The sequence below is a fragment of the Elephas maximus genome, chromosome 5 (assembly GCF_024166365.1).
Source record: "Elephas maximus indicus isolate mEleMax1 chromosome 5, mEleMax1 primary haplotype, whole genome shotgun sequence".
NCBI classification, from domain to species: domain Eukaryota; kingdom Metazoa; phylum Chordata; class Mammalia; order Proboscidea; family Elephantidae; genus Elephas; species Elephas maximus.
This window is the reverse complement of record NC_064823.1, coordinates 66,572,418-66,594,833: the sequence shown is the minus strand read 5'-3', so window position 1 is coordinate 66,594,833 and position 22,416 is coordinate 66,572,418. Positions and strand designations below refer to the sequence as shown.

At 37.9% G+C, this 22,416-nt stretch overlaps 1 protein-coding gene across 7 annotated transcripts in view; it reads right to left on the bottom strand.

Annotated features, from left to right (window-relative positions):
- The window catches only part of FAM13A (family with sequence similarity 13 member A), a 339,988-nt gene that overhangs the window by 45,423 nt on the left and 272,149 nt on the right, over nucleotides 1-22,416 (bottom strand). For all 7 annotated transcript variants that reach the window (XM_049885727.1, XM_049885728.1, XM_049885729.1 and 4 more), the window contains 2 exons: nucleotides 9,756-9,832; nucleotides 9,336-9,378 (listed from right to left, as the gene is read on the bottom strand). In XM_049885727.1, coding sequence (XP_049741684.1) covers nucleotides 9,336-9,378; nucleotides 9,756-9,832 — 120 coding nt within the window. The remainder of the gene's footprint in view (nucleotides 1-9,335; nucleotides 9,379-9,755; nucleotides 9,833-22,416) is intronic.

The following is a 22,416-nucleotide window of genomic DNA, read 5'->3' as shown; positions in this document are numbered from 1 at the left end:
TTCTAAAAGCTACAGAGTCAATCTGTAATACAATCAATTGATTGTGTTAAAATATGCACGCAGCAAATAAATATTTTCTTAATAAAGATTTACAACACTTTTTGGCATCTAGAGACATCAAAAAAAAAACAGAAAACACAATACGCATAGTTTCATATTTTCAGTATGATATTTTCTTCAGGAGGAATATACATATCAAGTCATTTAAACCATAATGGAATGGAAAGGACATAGATTTTGCTTACAGGGAGACCTAGGCTTGAAGACTGATGCTGATATTTACTAGCCTGGTGCTCTGGCTGAGCTGCTCTATTTCCCTGGGCCTCCATTTCCTAATCTATAAAACGGCATCAATGATACCAATTTTGCGGGGTTGTTTTGAAGACCTGAAAGAACGTATGAAAAGCCTTTAGTATGGTGTCTGGAGCAGAAAAGCACACAAATGAAAGCGATCATGATTTTTATTATTATTAGGCACCATATGGAAACCCTGGTGGCATAGTGGTTAAGTGCTATGGCTGCTACCCATGAGGTTGGCAGTTCGAATCCACCAGGAGCTCCTCGGAAACTCTATGGGGTGGTTCAACTCTGTCCTATAGGGTCACTATGGGTCAGAATCGACTCGATGGCAGTGGGTTTTTACATGAAGGTGAGTAAAGCACTGACCCATCTTAAAATCACTAGAGAGGAGTTGGAGACAAGGCATAGAAACAACTGCAATTCAAGGTGAAAATGTGATACAAAACAAGGGCTGGTACAAAGGTTTATGTGCATTATGAAAAAATATTAAAGAGCCACTAACGTTCCCATCAAGCAGACTTGGTTGCACAATGGTTAAGCGCTTGGCTGCTAACCTAAAGTTTGGCATTTTGAACTTCCCTGCTGCTCTGCAGGACAAGGACCCGGCAATCTCCTCTTGTAAAGATTATAGTCTAGGAAACCCTATGGGGCACATCTACTCTGTCAAATAGGGTACCATGAGCTGAAAATCAACTTGATGGCACCTACCAACACAATACAATGTTCCCATCATGAATCGGCAACAGCAATTTTGACTTGGGGGTAAGGATGGATAAGGAAGAGTCAGTCTGAAAGGCAGAAGGGCGTGGGTCAGGGGAGCTAGAAGAGCAAGTGAAAAGACAGGAATGGCAGTGTGGTATGCTTGGCCACTTAGCAAGACGAGTGGTTCCCGGCTGCCAGCCCTTAGGATAGAAAAGGAGGAGCTGCAGGAGATACCATTGTCAGATAAGCAGACACAGGAATGTGAAAGGCTAGCCTAAAGTTTGGGTTTTACCCTGTAGCAGATAATGGAAAGCCACTGAAGGATTCTGACATCACAGAAACATGAACAAAATGTGTGCTTTCAAGGATGACTGGCTGGAGATGGAAATACATGATGGTGGGAAGAGCTACAGGCTAAGAGCTGTGCGCTGCCAGCAGCCTGTGTCCTTTCCTAACGCCAGTCTCTGGCTCTGCCCCCTGCTCTCCCAACCCCAGCCTCTGGCTCTGCCCCCTGCTCTCCCAACCCCAGCCTCTGGCTCTGGCCCCTGCTCTCCCAACCCCAGCCTCTGGCTCTGCCCCCTGCTCTCTCAACCCCAGCCTCTGGCTCTGGCTCTGCCCCTGCTCTCCCGACGCCAGCCTCTGGCTCTGCCCCCTGCTCTCCAGACGCCAGCCTCTGGCTCTGCCCCCTGCTCTCCCGACGCCAGCCTCTGGCTCTGCCCCCTGCTCTCCCGAAGCCAGCCCCTGGCTCTGCCCCCTGCTCTCCAGACGCCAGCCTCTGGCTCTGCCCCCTGCTCTCCCGACCCCAGCCTCTGGCTCTGGCCCCTGCTCTCTCAACCCCAGCATCTGGCTCTGGCTCTGCCCCTGCTCTCCTGATGACGCCAGCCTCTGGCTCTGCCCCCTGCTCTCCCAACGCCGGCATCTTGTTCAGTCCCCTGTGGTGCCTGTTTCGCCTGCAGTGAGTGACGTGGCACAAATAAACTGAATTTACACACATACACAAACTAATTTAAAAATGTGTACTTTTAATAATTGCTACATCTGCATATCACCAATTTCAAAGTTTAAATTAGAAACATTTTTCTCTATTTTTTTTTCCTACCAAAGTGTATGGATTTATTAATTTCTTCAACAAAATTGTTTTGGTGCACCCACTCTGTGCTGGGCTCTGTATGAGACATGCAAGACCTCTGCACTCAGTGGACAGATATTTAGTGGAGAGGGGCTCCAGGGTATTCAACAGAGTTTAGACGACAGTACATTTGGGCACAATATGGCAATGGGCCACCTTGTATTCACAAATGAGCTGCCCTCCATAGTGTTCAAATGAAGCCTGGGAGTCAAGAATGTTGGAGATGGGGAAATTCTGACCCTGGGTAAAAAGCTGGAATGGATAACCTCTAAAATTCTACTTGGAGTTCCTCAGTGGTGTAAATGGTTAATGTGCTGAGCTGCTAATTGAAAGGCTGGAGGTTTGAGTCCGCCCAGAAGTACCTTGGAAGAAAGGTCTGGCAATCTACTTCCAAAAAATCAGCCATTGAAAAATCTATGCAGCACAGTTCTACTCTGACACACATGGGGTCACCATGAGTTGGAGCTGACTTGATGGCAACTGGTTAAAATTCTACTATTTAAAAAAAGAAAATCAGGTCAAAATTCTACTTGTTTATTCAAGAAACGTTCATGGGCTGCTTAATAAAAAAAAAAAAATTTTTATTACGTTAGGCAATGGAGATTCAAAGCAGATTCATTCAAGAAATATTTTTTGAGTACCTACCATGTGCTGGACAAATTTTTTAGATAATGGGGAAACTATACAGAAAAAAAATATAATCCCTCACCTCATGAATCTTACAGAAAAGAGAGAGTCAATGAACAAAAATATAAGATGTCAGGTAGTGATAAAGATTCTGGAGAAAAATGAAGCAGCATTAAGAGGACTGTTGGTGGCAGGGGCTAGGATCTGTTAAAGTACACTGGGTGGTCAGGGATACCCTCTCTGACAAGGTGACATAGGAGCAGAGAAATGAAGTGAGGAAGCAAGCCACCTTTGGGCAGGATACTCCAAGAAAAAGGAAAGCAAATGCAAAAGCCCTGAGGCATGGCCATTTTTGTATGTTTGAGGAATAGCAAAGAGGCCATTGTATCTGGAGTCCAACAGAGACCACCACATATGGGTATTTAGGATGTGCACTGTGCAAAATACAATAAAGTACCACTTACACTACAGACCAATGTTAACTTATGTGAGTTTCTGAACTCCCTGGATGATTTCTGGGGCAGTGGTAGAGAGATTCAACCTCCCTAGAAAAACCCACACTAGCTTACACAGCCATGGATGCACGTGGCACACTAGCTTACACAGCCATGGACACACCTGGCACAGAAAACACTCACCAGCACATACAGGTACCAGCTCAACTCTGTCCTGAGTGCTCTGTTCAATCCCTAAGGTTGCTCTCTCACTTGTCTGCTGCTCAGGAAGGCCTTGCTGGTCTCTGAACCTGACACAGTTGCCTCACCTGGGGTTTCAGAGTGGGCTGCTGGTGGTGAGGACCCAGGGTTATAGATGCACACAGCCAGTGCTGCTGCCCTCGTGCTCTGGGAAGCTCCCCATGGGGAAACTCTTCAGGCTCTGTAGCAACATACTAGCATAAAAACTCACTCTTCCTTCAAATACAAATTAGCACGGTCTGGGTTAGGCACCTTTCCTGGTTGTTCACACACTCTCTATAATAGTGCTTATGTTATAGCATCACAGTTGTCTACTTACTTGTCTTTTCCCCTATTAGATCATTAAGGTTAAAATGCAAAGGGTATTCCAAATGCCAATATAGTTTTGGTTTCAACTTTGTTGCTTACATGTCTTACTTCTTCAGTTAAATCAGAGAGTAAATAAATCAATTCACAGTTTCCAACTTGGATACTTGTGCTGTGATGTCACATGCCAAACCCTTATCAAAAAGCTGACACCATATGAAAAACACACTAAGTATTTGTGTATTGAAATAAACTGTTTGGCTCTTGGGTGAGACAATATGATATGGCGATAGGGAATGGGTTTTGGATTTAGATACCTGAGATTAAATAACAGTTTACTAGCTGCACGATCTTCAGTGAGTAAACCTCTTTATACCTTTGCTTCTTTTTCTCTAATGTGGAAACAAGACTTGATAAGGTTGTTGTGAGGATTAAATGAAAAACATGTATAATCACAGCTAGCACACAGTAATCATAAAAGAAATACTATCTCCATTTGTACTCTACATCCTTTTCATATTCTCTGGTTCACTAATTTGGCAAGTGTTTACTGACCACATACTAAGTCCTAGGGACTGGAATTATAGGAATGAACAAGATACAGGATCAAGTGGAGAAGAGAAACACTGAAGATGTTAGTGCCAAGTATCAAGCATGCATGTTATAAAAGGAAAGCAGAGAGAGCAATGGGAACAAATACTGAGAGAACTCACCCTGCTTGTGGCCTCAGGCAACATTCCACATTCAGGTCAAGGAGCCATTAACTACTAGGCTATCAGTCTAATCTTTGCTAAGGCTTGTCTCCCATCTGGCTGGGTTTGGCTTTCTCTATCCCCAGACTCAACTGGCTGCAAATATAGTTAATGAATTTTTGTTCCATCCTTTCTCCCTACCTATGCAGGATATGGGTTAAGTGTATGGATAACGAACAGCTCACTAGAATGTGGTGTACTATCAGACAGTGTACTACATAACGCAGTTCGCACAGGAAGAAACCACTCAGTGTTAATAGAAAAACCACAGGGAACCATAACATTTACTGTTTTGCCTGACAATAAAGGAAAATGCCTTTCAAGATTGGATAGAACCGGAAGTAAATCTAAACAAATAACTGATATTAAAACCAATAACAAAATCCCGAAGCTTCCGTGAGATACAGTGACGTTGAAGTATCAGGCTCATCCATTTCATCAATACTTGTTGGTGGGAATAGTTCAGAAATCTCTAGCCTTCTCGGGGCAAGTGATCGCCTGCACTTGAGATCTTGTGATAACTGTTATCAATTTCTCAGTCTTGATTGGAAAGCCTTGTCTTCTTTTCTCTCTCTCCTCTCTTTGTCTTTTCTTCTGCTTTTGAAGCAGGGTAAGAAGAAGGAAAATAGCCTTTTTGTTTATTATGAATGTCTTGTTTGTTAACAAAGGTATGCTTCTAAGCTCTCCTAAGCAGTAGGCTTAGAAAGCATAAAGAATGTAAAAATATCTTGAAAGAATTTAACACTTCATGGACCTTACAATTCTGACATAAGATGATCTCTCTCAGAAATGTAATACAGGCAGTTCCCCTGGCTACAAACATCTGACTTACATACAACCCGTAGCTATGAACCAACACAGGTAAAATATAAAAATTAGAGGTACATACAACGGTTTGTAATATCAAATCGGTGCTACTTTGCAACATCAAAACATTATTATTACTATATTATTATGTTAAAGATGTTCTAGTGTATCTCGAAGTGTTTCTTTAATCTTTTTATGCATAGAAAGGTACACTATATACTACATATTAAGACAAACAACTGACTGACGTTAGGCACCTAACCGTTCTTCTGACTTACGTACATATTCGACAGACAGACTTAGGAACGGAACTCCTTCGTAATCCAGGAACTGCCTGTACCTTCCGATTTAGCTCATAATTCTTACTTGTTTTGATTTCTTGACAAAGAGGTTCATTATAATATTATAGATTTAATATTCTGGATATCATATGGAAGCATAAAATATTTCACAACAGAAAATAACTTGGAAGAAATTAAAGCTTAAGGTATAAACTCCACTGTAATCAGAACTTCGAAAAATCTGTACCCTATAATGATATCTTTTAGAATCTAGAAATTGCTAATTTTAAAAATGACCTCTTTTGGCTACATCTAGGTGTTCACTGAGTTGAAAACAACCAAAAATATTCAGGGAGCGTGTATCTAATTTTTTATAGACCAAATTGGAAGATTACTTAAAATGTCAGCCTTCTCAAAACCTACTTGAAGAAATCCTACTTTAATTTTTGGCATTTTGAAGTGACTCTTTTTTATTGTCTGAGTTTCACCAATTTCTAATCCAAACCAAACATAACAAACTTAGATGCAATAGAAATGAGTAAACTCCACTGACCAATGCCCATGTGAGATCTCAGCAGACTCTCTGTTTGGGTAAGATCAATTGCACAATTCAGGAAGAGTAAAAGGACATTCGACAAAGAGATAAGCCCATGCTCACTTTTCAACACATTCATTCAAACAAAACATATTTAAGCCTGAAAATTGATTATTTAAAAAATAAAGTCACAGCTGTGCCTCTATTTGCCTTTGAGAAGCAGACTCTAAGATAAGTCTCTGAGGTTGAAGGTTAATGTTCCTAATTCTAAAAGAAATACTAGCCAAAAAAAAAAAAAAAAAAAAGAAAGGAAATAGCTGTCCTTTTTGTGTTACCCTATAGGAATCTGAGAGTTTCCAAGGAGAATTTGAAAGAACAATATCAACGAGGAGGGATCTGTCTTAATGGAAAATGAAACTGGGAACATTAGCATATCCACTCATGCTGGGTGTGTAAATTTTGGGATCGCAATCTGATGCTACAGGAGACTTGAAATAACATATTGGTAAAATATTAATTCTAGAAATTCTAAGAGGGGTGACCAAAGCCTAGAGTTATTTTTCATCTCTGAAATTTAGGGATTATTGCTGTATCACCAAAAAACCAGATTAACTATTTGGGTTGTATAATAAGTTCTTGAACCTGCCACATATATTCAAAATTAAGAATTGACGACACACTGGAAACTGGGGAGAGAGATTTAAAAATGGAAAACAGACCTTTTCACAGTCCTTCACTAAGAATGCTGCTGTTGTTGTTAGATGCCCTTGAGTCAGTTTCGACTCACAACAACCCTACGTACGTACAACAGAACAAAATGCTGCCTGGGTAATAAACTATACTTCTTTCAGTGAAAGAAACATATGCCTTCATGAGTGGGAAACAATCCTGATCTTCTTGTAGAGTGGTATCTTTTTTTCCCTTTGGTGCATTTGTGAAAGAAAGGTAACATGGAGGGCTTAGTCTAGATTTTAACTCATAGTCTAATTTTATCTCCTAACTGAAATTGTTATGATGACCATGATTATTAATAATGAATGCTTAATGAGTGGCAACAGTAGGCTAGGTGCTGATTGGTAGCTGCACAGGGGTGACACATATAAGAATAGGACCTGGCACATGGAGGAAGGGTTTTAGATTCTTTCCCCATGATTCACCCACTGCTATGGGAGCTGTCAACAAAAATATCAAGGCAAATTTAGTTTGGTGTGAATTTAGTTTAGGTACCACTTGGAATTTATGAGTTAATGTTATGAAATCCATCACAAAGGTTGCTCTATACCCTTTTATCTCATAAAGGATAACAGACATCAAAGTGAAGAATTGAGAAGACCTCTCCAGGAGGCTGGCAAAACAATTTCCTTTAAAATCACATTCAGTGGCATGATGAGTAGGTGCTCGCTGTGAGCAGAGGGAAATGGCAGAGAAAAGATGAAAACAGGAGAAAAAAAATACTATCATGGTGAAACTGTGCTCTTAAGAAAGATACCCAGCGACAAGGAAAGAATGTCAGCTTGTTGTCTGAATATCAAAGAGGGAAGCATAAATGAGTAGGAAGGAAATAAGAGATGAAAGAGTAGCTCAGAAGCTCTGACGTCAGAAAGAGGAAGAATTTCCCTCCTATTATTTGACTGGGTAATGAAGAAGTATAGATGAAAAGACTGAATAGAGGAAATATGAAGAGTCCATGGCTTTAGGGGGTGGCAGTGCCCACTGCTGTTGTTATTAGGTGCCATTGAGTTGGTTCCAACTCATAGAGACCCTGTGTACAGCAGAACAAAATACTGCCCTGTCCTATGCCATCCTCATAATCATTATTATGCTTGAGCCCATTGTTACAGTCACTCTGTCAATCCATCTCATTGAGGGTCTTCCTCTTTTTTCTGACCCTTTATTTTACCAAGCATGATGTCCTTTTCCAGGGACTGGTCCTCCCTGAGAATACGTCGAAAGTATGTGAGACAAAGTCTCTCCATCTTTGCTTCTAAGGAGCATTCTGGCTGTACTTCTTCCAAGACAGATTTGTTTGTTCTTTTGGGCAGTCCACAGTATATTCAATATTCTTCACCAATACCATTAATTCAAAGGCATTATTTCTTCATTTTTCCTTACTCATTGTCCATGCATATGAAAAAGGCAACTGAAAATACTGTGGCTTGGTTCAGGGATACCTTAGTCCTCAAAGTGACATCTTTGCTTTTTAACATTTTAAAGAGATCTTTTGCAACATATTTGCCTGGTGCAATACATCATCTGATTTCTTGACTGCTGCTTCCATGGGTGTTGATTGTGGATCCAAGTAAAATGAAATCCTTGACAACTTCAACTTTATGCAAAAAATCATGAGCCTGCGTTTTTCTAAGAAGAGGTTCCATAGCTTCCAGATTCTTAACCCGCTAGATTGTAAAACTCCAAGGGGGAAGGGACTGTGGCTGTCATTAGATCCCAGCTCTAAGAGGAATTAGGTCAGTCCCCATCAAGGATTAAAAATCACTGGGTTAGCGGAAGAGTTCTATAAATAATCTTCAAGAGTCAGAATCCAAGAACAGGTTGAGAAAAGCCTCTTGCCAAAAAGAAAACTGATAAAAAGATGGAAGGTGGAGTTGGAAGCATTTGGAAGTAGCAGATGGAATACACACATGAGTGAAAAATGAGGCTCAGCCCTCTAAATGAAAGCCAGAGTTGGAAGCAGGGAAAACCAAACTGTTGGGTCAGCATGTGGATGTGCTAAAAGGACAGAGGGAAAGTCAGGGAAGTAAATGAAACTTTAAGATACAGACAGGAATTCTCCATTGTTTATTTAAAATGAGGCACAAAACTCAGAAAAAGAATTAGATTAAGTAACTCAAACTGAATTTATGTGAATTTGAAAGATATTTCAATAGTCTCTGTGATGAATCTACTAACACTCACTATTTATTTCAATCATTAAAAAAATGCATCAAAAAACCCAGAAACTAGTAGCTTTGGCTTTTTTGTTTCATTTTGATTTTATGGATAACCTAAAGAGAAATCTCCATTCTGTTAAAGTTTACCTTCCCAAGCAAAATAATAGAGTTCTTACGATAGCTCAAGGAATCTTTAATCTCCAGAAATCACAGTCCTTTCACTTATCTCATTATCCCTAATTGAGGGATAATAATAATCAATAATGTATGAACAAACCCATCACAGTTACAATCTCATTTGTTAGCTACTCACCTCAGAATGCTGGGCATGTCCCCCATCTTTTTCATGTTCTTTGCTATAAACAACAGCAACAACAAAACATTATAAAACATCAATTTGTCTTGTAACAATTTTTTTATCCATTGACATTATGATTTCATTTATTTTAAAAATGGGCTGAGTAGTTCTAAACCAAATTCTTATAAAATTTAAAAACAAAATCAATAAAAATAAAACAAAAATCAGAAACACGTACAAGTAAGAATACAGTCATTTGTATTTAATTCCACCATGGTACATGTTCTAATCGTTTTCCTTGCTATAAAATACTGGTGGTAAACCTACAGTCTTTTAACTCTATTCTTCATAGTTGTCATAATGTATACAACTTAAGGGAAACAAAAATCTTTTCATCCTCTTGAAAAAGATGGGAGAAGGAAATTCTGAAACTACCTTTCATCGGACATCAGTTCAATATCATCAGGTCCAGTCCTCTCATGAGATCGTGTGGAATTGAGACTTTCCATATTCTGTAACAAAACAAATCATTGGCTGACCAGTAGGAATGGTTAAGAAATATGCAACAGCAGACAACTCCTTTCTTTAAAATAGAAAAATCAGATAATATGCAGATAAAAACTGATTCCAGTCTACATTTTCTTTTTTAAAACTAGTGAATTTTGGGTTTATTACATACTTCTTCCATAAAATTGTACATGAGCTTTATCATCCCTTTAATAAAGATATTTGAAAACATCCTAGAAATGGTAGTTGTGCCCTATAATGTCTTTGCTATCTTTGTTAGGTATTATCCATAATTTATAGCTAAACATAGTGAAAACTCAGGTTTTCAGAGGCTCAGGATGGCGTCAGAACTAGAATTGAGGAATTGAATCAGAAACCTGTAATATCTGCTGCTTACTTAACATCTTTGAGGTATATATTACCAGTAAGATCTAGAGTAATATATAGCTTATACTTAAGCTATAAAACATCCATGAAAAAAAATGAAGTTAACGGAAAAAACATTTCTTTCTGAGATATTTAACGTTAATGTTTACATTAGCTAAAATGGAAAAAATATAAATAGGACACTTACTTTGAGTACGTATTTTAGGCTGACCCAGTGGGCTCAATGCTTATTAGGGGTTATATTTTAAAGATTATTTTTATGACTGCCTCTGTGTATATGGTCAGTGCCTTTTAAACACAATTCATGTGACTGAGCACGAAATAAGTAAGCAATAACTATGAAGGAAGATTACAAGTATGCAAACAACAGCACATTTAAATTCAGCAGACTCAAAAACATAGCTGTCTTGGAAAATGTGATCCTTAATTTCATTAAACTCAGTGACTCTTATCTGCATTGAAAGGAAATTAAATATAAGCTACCCACCCTGTATGGCTAAAAAAAAAAAAAAAAACACGCATGGACTGAAGCAACGTGTTTATTTACATATCAGTAATCTTCCATTATGAAAAAAAATCCTTTACAAAGTAAATCTGATTGTTGTTGTTAGGTGCTGTTGAGGCAGTTAAGACTCATAGTGACCCTATGCACAACAGAATGAAACACCGCCCGGTCCTGCATCATCCTCACAATCATTGCTACGTTTGAGCCCATTGTTGCAGCCACTGCATCAATCTGGTTAAATTTAGCAATAGTCCCATGAACTCAACATGCACAAGCATCTCTATAAAATAAAGATATAATTTAAGTATAAAACTAATCTTTGCCTTGGTAGATAGATGGATTATTTCCATTTCCGTTGGTTTGGTGAATTTGTGTAGGATAAAGTTCGAAACCCTGAGTTCTGTCAAAGAATAGAGACAAAAGGGAAACGGCATAACATAACGGTTCTGAAGGTGGCTCTGGAGTCAGACGTCCAGGTTTAAATCCTAGCTTTATCATGTACCAGCTGTATGATCCTACCTGAATCTCAGTTTCCTCATCTGGAAATGGAGATAGCAACAATATGAAACATGAGGTTGTCGTCATTAGGGTTGAGACAATACATGGAAAGTACTAGAATTATGGTTGGTATATTTAGTGAATATCAGCTGTTGATGATGTTATTATTTCTAAAGCTATGAAATCTTCGAGGAAAAGATTTCACTTGTACTTGTCCATAATTCAGACAGTGTCCCATAAAAGGGATACACAGTTTGAATAATGAATTCATTTGAATACTGAGCATCGATTTACACACTCAGATAATTTTAGAAAATAGCCCTGTGGAATAAAAAAAAAAAAAAAAATTGTAACATTTTTATATCCCTCTGCATTTTTATACCTCTTAAGTTTGAGTTAAAAGAAGCCTCTATGAAATGGTTTCTATTAAGCCAAAGCATAATTGCTCTTATTATTCGGGTGTGAACTTCCTTAAAAAGAGGGATACATCTGCAACAAAGATTCCTTGTTTGTTCCCACTGGTGATTTTCAAAATTTTTAGTGTAAGATCTAGTGCAATAGTATTAAGTTTTCCTAAAGCTCTGAGATATGAATTCTTTTAAACTATTATCAGGGAAAACACAATCCTCTACTTTCAGATTGTTTTAAAACAATGACAGTGAAGAGATACACTTATAATGATATACAAACAACTATTTCAGAAGAAATAAGAATCTTCAGATTAGGGATACAAAACCTTCAGAAAGACTGTGAGAGGATAGAAAATAAAAATGTTTTTTTTTTAGCATGATATAAGTTTAGAGATATTTTAGTAAAGATGTTAGACACTTGATTTTTTTTTTTTTCTAAACAGAAGGATCCAAACATAATTGATACAGGTTTTCCGAATTATAGAAAGAAGTCAAATTATACAATGGAAAACTTTATAAGAGAATGGTCAGCTGATCTCAGGGTTAAAACATGTAAGTAGTAATTTCTTAAACTCTTTTTTTTTTAATGTTCGATTTATATTTTTAGAATTCTCCAAGAATACGGGTTTTTAGAGATGTAGTTCATAAAGGGTGACTTTCAATATTCACTATTCTTCTCTAAAGATTTAAAGTAATTCCAGTTGTCACGCTGTTCTTCACACATTGAGACTGTTGAATATTCATGGTCTTGTTTCATTAAAACAGCATGTAAGCACATAGTGTTCCTTTGCTAAAGTAGTTGAGTTGCACCTATAACCTTTTGGGAATAGGGAAGAGCTGAAGAATGTGCTACAACTAGCAAAATACCCCATTTTTTTCAGTGAAACTAACAAGGGTAGAAAAGACTTATGAGTACACTAACAAGGCTACCTGTTTTTATGGATACACCTTCTCCTCACTTATTGACTATCTCGTTATCTGACATTTTGTATTTATGATAATAGTAAAAAATCTACTATCTCACTTACCGGCACATTAATGACGTACATTTGGCAGTAACGAATGCTGAGGTGCAAGGTGAGAGCATCACTGATTTTGGTGGTCGTTATGTGTCAGCTTGGCTCAGCCATGATTCTCAGTGGTGTGGAACCATATTTTTATGCAAATAATGTATGCCTTCTGTGTTTGTTTGCCAACCTCTCCCTGCCCCCTGCAAGTGTTACTTGGGTAGAACTATGGTAATAATGTATTTTGGAGTTACATAATGATATACCCTTCCTCCATTTTGTGATCTGATACGGTTAGCCTCCATTTTTGCATAACGCCAATTTTGCATAATAACCTGGTCTTTGGAACCCAGCCATGTCAGTAAGTGAGGAGAGGGTGTAAAATATTTGAATTTTTTGTAAAATTCTAATTCCCATCCTTTGCCTAGTGTTTAAGGAGAGAAGTTAAAGAAATGGATCAGTAATTCCCCTTCACTGAGATGGAGCAATGGGTAAATGTCAAAATACAGGTCAAAAACCTGCTGAAAAAAAAAAAAAAGAAACATAGCTTAACACTGAACTTTCAGTGTGTGCTACTGAACTTTCAGATGTGCAGTATTTTTTCACTGAAAAAATACTGACTCAATATCTTCTGAAAAGGTCTGAAATGTTTTGTGTACTAAACACTCCCCAGGTGTGGTAAAAGAGTAGCTTATTAATGCTTTTATTTATTAAAGGCTGAAGTAATAGAATTCTTAAAGAAATGTTTTATTGTAGTAACTTCAATTTTAATTACTCTTCTAATGTTAGGATCTTTTAAAGGTAGTGGGTTACTTAAAAAACAGAAAAGAGATTATGATTTTAAGTATAATTTAGTGAAAGCCCAGTTTATAATCCATAAAATTCTGACTCAAATGTCTTTACTAGTGACTTTCAAAATAGATTTGCTATGATCTAATTTATTTTGACAATTTTTGAATGTCTGAAAAAAAAAATTTTTTTTTTTTTTGGGGAGGGAAGTGAATTTTAAAAATCACCATCCTCAACTATAAAAATAATCTCAACTCTAAAGGAGCAAAAGCTTTGATAAAATTAGCTTTAGGTTGTGAAATTTACTTTCATTTTTTTTTTCTTCTGTGTTTTGGCACTGAAAGTTAGACTTAAAACCTGTTTGACTACTGAAGCCTTTGAAAACACTTCCAGCAAAAACAAATTTGTCTTTCAAAACTGTAAAATACTAACGAAGCTTTTATAGAGGGCACAAAAAATGTCCTCTTTCAATATACAAAACAACTCAATCTGAAGGCCGCCTGGACCACTGCTAGTCAAAACAGATTCATTAGTACACAGCAAGGTGTATATAAATTTTTGTATGAGAGACTGACTTGATCTGTAAACTTTCACTTAAAGCACAATTAAAAAAAAGAAAGAAGATTCTCAGGGACTCCCCCCTCCCCGCAAAACAAAACAAAACAAAACAAAACAAAAAAAAAAACAGGTTCATTATTCTAACCTTGAGCTCTAAGAGAATGAGAAAATTTGATATATTCTTATTAACAACGGATTAATGGCAGATTTGAATTTCCACTTGTACATATTAGTTCTTATTATTTAAAACTGTATAAACTAATCCATATTCAAAAAGAACAACTGGTACCATGAAAGAACACCTATGGAAGAGCCTGCTAGCTGTCCACCCAAACCCATTCTGCTTTTCTTCCACAGTAATGAAATAGCCATATGTCAAGAAACAATACATCTCCCAGCCTCTCTTGCAATTAAATATGGCCACGTGACTAGCATGTCTACAATAATGTGAGAAGTGATGTGTGTGGATTTCAGGCCTGGCCAATAAAATGCCCTAGTAGGTACATTCCTCGATGCTCATTCCCTCTTTCAGTGAGCGGGAATGGAGATGGAAACCATGAGAGTACCCTGGAAGCTACTTACTGAAGATGGCAGAGATGTAGTTGGCCTGGGTTCCTGAATAATTGATGGAGCAAGACCTCCACTCTTCTCCCCAACCCCTGAATTCTTGCTTCAGGTTGTCACATGAGAAAGAACTTACATTGTGTTCAAGCCTTTGTGTTTTCGGTCTTTTTGTTACACAGTGTACCCTAAACCATAAGGTGGCCATTCCTTCGTATTTGTTTTTAACACATTTTTAATGAGTGCTAAACTATGTTGGGCACTGGGGATACTATGGTGAATAGTGAACAAGACAGACATCAGTCCTTGCCATCATGACATTTACAGTTTGGTTACTGTTCTAGCTATAACTTGTTAAACTGTTTATATTACCTTCATTTTCATGATAGAGTCCATCTGAAGAGAAATAGTAAACATCAGTTGACAAAACATATAATTTAAAACTGCAGGTGCATTTTTCCTTTCCTGAATAGTATGTAAAGGAAAAGAATCCTACACATGTGTATAAATAAGGTGAGCTTGATTAAGAAAGTTAGAAGCGTATTCACTTTTCTTAGATAAAAGGTAGTTTGTGGTTAGAACACAAGGATGAACCTTAGATGTCATGCAAAGGGGGGAAATTGTTTAAGTTTCTGATGAGATGGTCTTGAGATCAAAATAATTTACGGTCAGATCCTCCACTTGTCTGCTAGGTCCCACACCAACGCTTACTCAAGAACATTGTTCTTGGAATGGATCCCTCTCTCTCTTGCATCACCATTTCCCCATCTCTTAATTCTCTAGTATCACCTATATTTAAGAAACCATTCCTTAGTCTCATGTTCTCTCTAGCTGCTGCCTTATTTCTCTTCACATCTTTAGAGCACAACCCATGCAAAGACTTTCCATACTTGCAGTACTTAATTCACTTCCTCCTACTCTCTCTTGAACCCATCTAATCAAGCTTTTGCCTCCCCCTTTCCACCAAAATAGCTCTTGTCAAGGTAGATATATGAGCTACATGTTAGTAAGTGTTAGTTACTCACTCGCTACTCTAGTTTTTCTCTTTTGACCCTCTCTTGACTTAAATGTAATGACACATGCCCCCACGATGCCACCAAAACTGCTAGCTGCTCCTCTTAGTCTCCTTTACCTATCGTCTAAATGTAGGTCTGTGCCAGGGCTCAGCCTATGAATCCCTTCTTTTTGCCCTCTATGCCTATTCCCTAGGTGTCAGTTCATTCAGGTTCAAGGCTTCAAACACCAACGCTGTGCAAAGACTTCCCAACTTATTTTGCCTCTCCCTTGAATGCCACATGCACATACCTAACTGCTTACCTAACTTCTTTACTTGGATATCTAATAAACATCTCATGCTTACCATGTTGAAACAGAACTTTTGACTTCCCCCCAACTACTCCTCCCTAGACTTTTCCCATCTTAGTAAATGACGATTCCATCCTTATAGTTACTCTGAAAGTCTTGGAGTCATTCTGCACCCCTACTTTCTTCACATTCCACATCTAATCCATCAGAAAATCCTTTTGGATTTGACTACTTCTTACCACCCCCAGGGCTATCACCCTGGTCTAAACTGATATTATCTCTTGCCTAGAATATGTCAATTATTTTGCTTCAGTCCTTGTCCATCCCTCACTGTACCAGGTTATTCTCAACATAGTTGCCAAAACAGTTCTTTCATAAGGTATATCAAAAAATGTTTCTCTTCCCCTCTCAATTCTCTAATGGCTCCTCATTTCACTCAGGGTAAATGACCAAGTTCTAAAAATGCCCACAAAGTCTTAAATAACCAGGACCCCTGCCATGTCTCTGACTTCTTCTTCTATAACTTTCCTCTCTTAACTCTATTCCAGCCATAGTGACCTCCCTGCTGCTTCCTTTGCCTGGAGAGTCTTTCCCTAGATACCCTGATGGCTTACTCCCTCACCTCCTTCAGGTTTCTTTGCAAATATCACTCTCTGAGGCCTGTCTTGATTATCCTGTGTATACTTCAATCCTATTCTCTTACCTCTTCCTAGCCTCCTTACCCTGCTTTATTTCTCTCCAGAGCATGTATTGCCATCTGACTCTATATTTACTTGTTTCTTACCTGTCTCATCCTATGAGAACATAAATTCAAGGAAGGAAGAAAGTGTATCTGTTTTGATCACCACTGTATCCTTGCCACCTAAAATAGTATCTGTCATACATGTAATTGTTGTACGATTGAAGGAATGAGTAATTCTAAGTCAGTGACTCACAATGTTATGTTTTTTCACGTTATATTTGACACCAATCAGAGAATCTTCGTCACGTAGTTTTTGATAGAAGTTCCTGCTCAGATGTATTGCACTGAAAACAAGGGTTGAAAACTACTGCAGTAAGTAGATGATTGTTTTTCAGCAGCAGATAAGACGGTTCGGAGAGGGCAGAGAGTGGAGGCATGGAGACACACGGGGCATCTGTTTTGCTATTCTAGGCTAGTTATAAGAAGGGCCTCAGCTATGAGATGGCAATTCAAAGGGAAAAGGAAGACACACATAACATATTTTCTAGACACGGCCAGCTAAATTTGACAAATGACTGAAAACTTAGAAGAAAGGAGTGGGGTTAAGGAAAAGGAAATCACTTAGAAAATGACTAAGAAGGTAATGAAGCGAATAAACCAGATGGGGATCTTGGGTGAAAAGGAAATCAAGGAGGAAAACATGATGAGTTTGCTTTTCACATGTCGACTCTGAAGAACTAAGGTGAATTTGCAGTAAGCACCAATCAAATATTGACTTGGAAATCATTTGTAGAGAGGTGGCATTTGCAAACCCGGAAGTGGAGAAGCTTTCAAAGAAAGTGCTGATGGAAAAGAGCTATGAGACAAAAACCCGTGTAACACCCACACAAAATCTGTGGAAGATTAGCTAGTGAAGGGTACAGGGAAGAAGAAAGAGAAGTAAGAGAACAAGAAGAAGTCAACACAGAGAACAACGGACAGAGAGTTCTGAGAAAGTATCGACCACCACGAGGACTTGATGCCAAGGACTAAGCAGATGTCATTTCACAGGGATCTGAAAAGACCAGTAATAACCTGGAAAAATTGTAGAGAAGTGGGATAGAAAATGGACAGCAGCAGTTGATGAACAAGTGTGAAAAGAAGAGTTGGAGCTAAAATGTTCAGACTGTTCAAAATGTTTGATGGTAAAATGAGGGAAAGAAATTAGACATCAGAGTAGAGTTTGTATTTTATGCTAGACATTATGTTCAGTTTTACCTATTATGAAATGCAACATTTAGCTGTATTTAAAAATCATAAAAATGCAATAAGATATTAATGCCCCCATTTCATAGTTATTAAGTGAAAGTTGGAAGTAAAATTCAGGTCTGTCTGTTGCCAAGACTTATGCTTTCTCCTTGAACCATGTCTGGGATTTTAGGGAATACACTGGTATTAAATGTTGGTTGTTTATAAATAAGAGAGCTACTAAACTACATTTTTGGTACAATAAAGTTTTCTTATATATTAAGTTTAATTATTGTTATATAATAAGCATAATCACCTAGGGACAATTTAGGAAAAAAGAAAAAACAAACAGTAACAATTGTTTCTACTACTGCCATAATATGACCATAAAACACTTCTAGGTATATCTGCCTTTAATTTTTTTTCCTAGAAGTAATTATTTCATATATGTATACACATACAAATATAAAAAAAAAATTTTTTTTTTTTTTAATATACACATAAATAAATATACATACATAACTCAATACTAAAAAAAAAAAAAAGTTGTCATTGAGTCAATTCCAACTCAGGGTGACCCATGTGTGTCAGAGCAGAACTGTGCTCCACGGGGTTTTCAATGGCTGATTTTTTTGAAGTAGATCACCAAGTCTTTCTTCCAAGGTGCCTCTGGGTGGCCTTGAACCTCCAACATTTTAGTTAGCAGCCAAGCACATTAATCGTGTGAACCACCCAAGGATTCCATTACCGTATACACACATACACACATACATATATACATATAAATATATATACACAGGTACGTGTGTGTGTATATATATATATATATATATATACACACACACATATATGTATGTGCATGCACTGTAGCTACTGTTTTATAACCTACCTTTAATGTTGAGAGACAGTATAGTGTTTAAAGGTGTGGACTCTAAAGCGAGACATACTAGTGAAATTTCACCCCATCACTTATGTATGACCTTGGGCAACTTGTTTAATCTCTCAGTACCTCATGTTTTGAATGGAGATAATAATAATAATAACACCTACCCTACAGATTACTGCAAGGATTAAAATTGATAATATATGAAAAGCACTTAAAATGATACTTGTGAAACATTTTCCATTTTATCACACAGTCTTCATAGCCGTATTTTTTAATTGTTGCATAGTATTTTATTGAATTGACATACAAATGTTACTTATCTGGTATCCTACTTTTGAATATTAAGTTCCTTCTAATTGTCCATGATTATGGACAGCATTTTAATGAACAAATTAGTACACATGGTCTTTTCTATATTTAAGATTATATCCTGAAAACTGAGTAGGATTAATGGATAAAATGCATGAGTGATTTATGGCTTTTGATTCAAAATGCTACATTGTGCCCTACAAAATTTTTAGAAATAAAGAGACCAATACATGGATCAATAAAGAAGTAATTAAAAATGCATGTGTGAGTATGTATGTATATGTGTTTGTATATATGGGATGTAGAGAGTCAGCAAAAAAAGGAAGACCCTCTACAAGATGGACTGACACAGTGGCTGCAACAATGGACTCAAACATAGCAACAACTGTGAGGATGGGGCAGGACGGGACAATGTTTTGTTCTGTCGTACCAGGGTTGCTATGAGTTGGAACCAACTCGATGGCACCTAACAACAACATGTATGGGATGAGGTTGGCAGATGGATATAGAAAACAGAATTTGCAAGGATTCTTCTTAACTTTAGAGGTTAACCTTAGAATTTAGGAAAATCATTTTATTGTCTGAGCAGGTGAAAAAACAAAACGAGTGGTTCTAGAGAAATTTTGAAGCAGGGGTGAGGACACTTGTTGAAACACAAGCTGGCTGTCTTAACTTGTCTAAGGAAAGCAGAGGATAAGGTTTTCTTCTGAAAGAGACACAGGCATGAGCTAGGAGTTTAGGGAGTGAGAGAAAAGCTGGGAACATGGCAATAATTAGAGATAAAAGACAGCAGTCTAATGCTGTGATTGGTACTTGGCTACCACCAATTTCTGAGCTTTGAATTATCTGTAGTTTCTCAGTCTCTGATGGTCTTACCTGTGAAAGGACAAATGGGAAAGTACCTGGACAGTTCCACTTTAGAGTTACCAAATCTGTAAGATATGTTTTTAGGTCTACATCATATTCTCCTCTCTGGATGTGTGTTGGGCTAGTGAGATCATTACAAAATTATTACTGTCTTCAGTTACTTTCCTTCCATTTTCCCTTGAGAATGGCTTTTGCTCCCATTTCTCCAATAAAGCTGTACTTATTAAGATCACTAGTGACCTTCACCTTGATCCAATAGTCCAACCCCCAGTCTTCTATCTGATCTATCATCTGACTTCCCTCTCTATGTGGTTCGCTTAGCTTCCTAGACACCAAACTTACCTGGCTTTTCTTCTACTTTTCTGGCTGCTCCTTCCTAGTCTTTTCTGCTGGAAGCTTTTCATCTCCCAATCCTCTAAATGTTGGTATGCCTCACTGCTCAGTCCCTGGACCACTTCTCTTTTCTATCCACACTCACTTCCCAGGTTATCTCACTCAGTGTCATGGCTTTAAATACCATCTGTGTGTTGATGACTTTCCATATTTATATCTCCAGACTGAACATTTTCTGTAAACTCTAGAACTAGAAATCCAATAGTTTCCCTAATATCTTAGACTTCTACTGGCTGCTCAATCTCAACATGTCCAATACTGAACCAATGATATTACTCCCAAAACTTCTCCTCTCTGTCTTTCCCACTTTAGTAAATTGGCAGCATCAATCTTCTAGTTGTTCAGGCCAAAAACCTTGGTGTCATATTTGACTCCTCTATTTTTTTATTACTTTCATACCCACAGCTAATCTTTCAGCCAATCCTGTCAATCCTATCATCAAAATATATCCAGAATCCATCCATTTCCCCCTACCTTATGACCACTGCAACGCACAATTTCAGGAAGGACCATCTGCATTTTTTGTTGATGTAAACACTGCCCCCTGGAGGAGCAGTCTACAGCCTGTGAGGCCATATGTGCTGGTTCTGCTATCACCATAGTTCAAACCACCATCGTCTCAAACTGAGATGATCTCAATAGCTTCTTAACTGTCTGCCTGCTTCTGCCCTTGCCTACTTACTGTCTATTTTCAACACAGTAGTCAAACTGAATTTAAATAAGTCAGATCATGTCATTGCTCTACCTAGAACCCTTGGATGACTTTCCATCTAACCGAGAGTAAAAGCCAGAGTCCTTACAGTGATCTACAAGACCTATGTCATCTGCCTTCTTCTTCTCCATTACCTCTTTCACATTACTCACTCTCTACCAACCATACTCCTGTCACCGTGGTTCCTTGAAACATTCACTACAGATGAACACTTGCCTCAGGGCCTTTGCACTTGCTATTCTCTTTGTATGGCTCGCTCCCTCAGTTACTCTAGGCCTACACACTCAAATGCCAATTCTCAGTGAGGTCTTCTATGACCACTCCTATCTCCACAATTACTGTCCTCAAATCCCTCCCTGCCCCCCCAAACTGCTGTGAAGTCGATTTTGACTCATTGCAACCTATTTCCCCAGTCCCTGTTTTATGTTTCTTCCTAGTACTTATCACTATCTTATATAATTTGTTTTACTTACTTAACTTGTTTGTTATCTCTTTTCCCTACAGAATGTAAGCTTCACAAGGGCAGGATTTTTGCCTGTTTTTCTCATTGCTACATTCCCATGACCTAAAATATTTCGTGACACATAAAGAACACACATAATTATGTATAATTCTTCTCTTTTTTTTTCCAGCTATAGAAAGAAATGTTTGGTCACGGCGTAAAGAACTTGAAATAGGGTGGGGCAAGGTTTTGGAGGCGAGTTTGGGAAAGTAAAATTAGAAGGTTAACAATAAAAGGGAAGTTAAAAATAAGCTAAGGTGCACAACTTCACTTTCAGGATATAATCTAAAAAAAAAAAACTAGTCGCTGTTATATTATTCCCCGGCTCTTTTCTTTGAGGCTACCTTGTGAAGATTAGATTTAAAAATTCATGGAACATAAAAGTTAGAAAACATCTTAGAGAACACCCTCACTTTACAGATGAGGAAGTTTTTCTTCTTTCTAAGTTGTGTTGGTAGGGTTTTAAATTATTCATTGCAATAAAGACACGGTCCAGTTAGCTCACTTGCGTTAACATGTGACATGTGCAATGCTGGAATGTGGAAGCTGGTGATTAAGGTGGGGCAAATCCTTTGACATAAAAAAAGACCAAAGTAGAATTAGGATCTCTCTTCCAAATGTTTTTATATAAGACTATGTATAATTTTATCATTAAAACACATATTCTAAGGAATAGATGTACTTTTCTACTTCCATTAACTGTAAAACCAGTTGCCATTGCCTTGACTCTGACTTATGTGTGTCAGAGTAGAAGTGTGCTCAGTAGGGTTTTCAACGGCTGACTAATCAGAAGGAGATCACCAGGGCTGTCTTCTGACGTGCCTCTCTGGGTGAATTCAAACCTCAAACCTGTCAGCTTAACAGCTAAGCACAGCAACTGTTGGCACCACTCAGAGACTCCTGTTAACTATTACCACCTAGTTAAGATATTACTCCTGGTGGGAAAAAATTTGATTTGTTAAGTTCATGTAAAATGGGATTTGAACTGAGA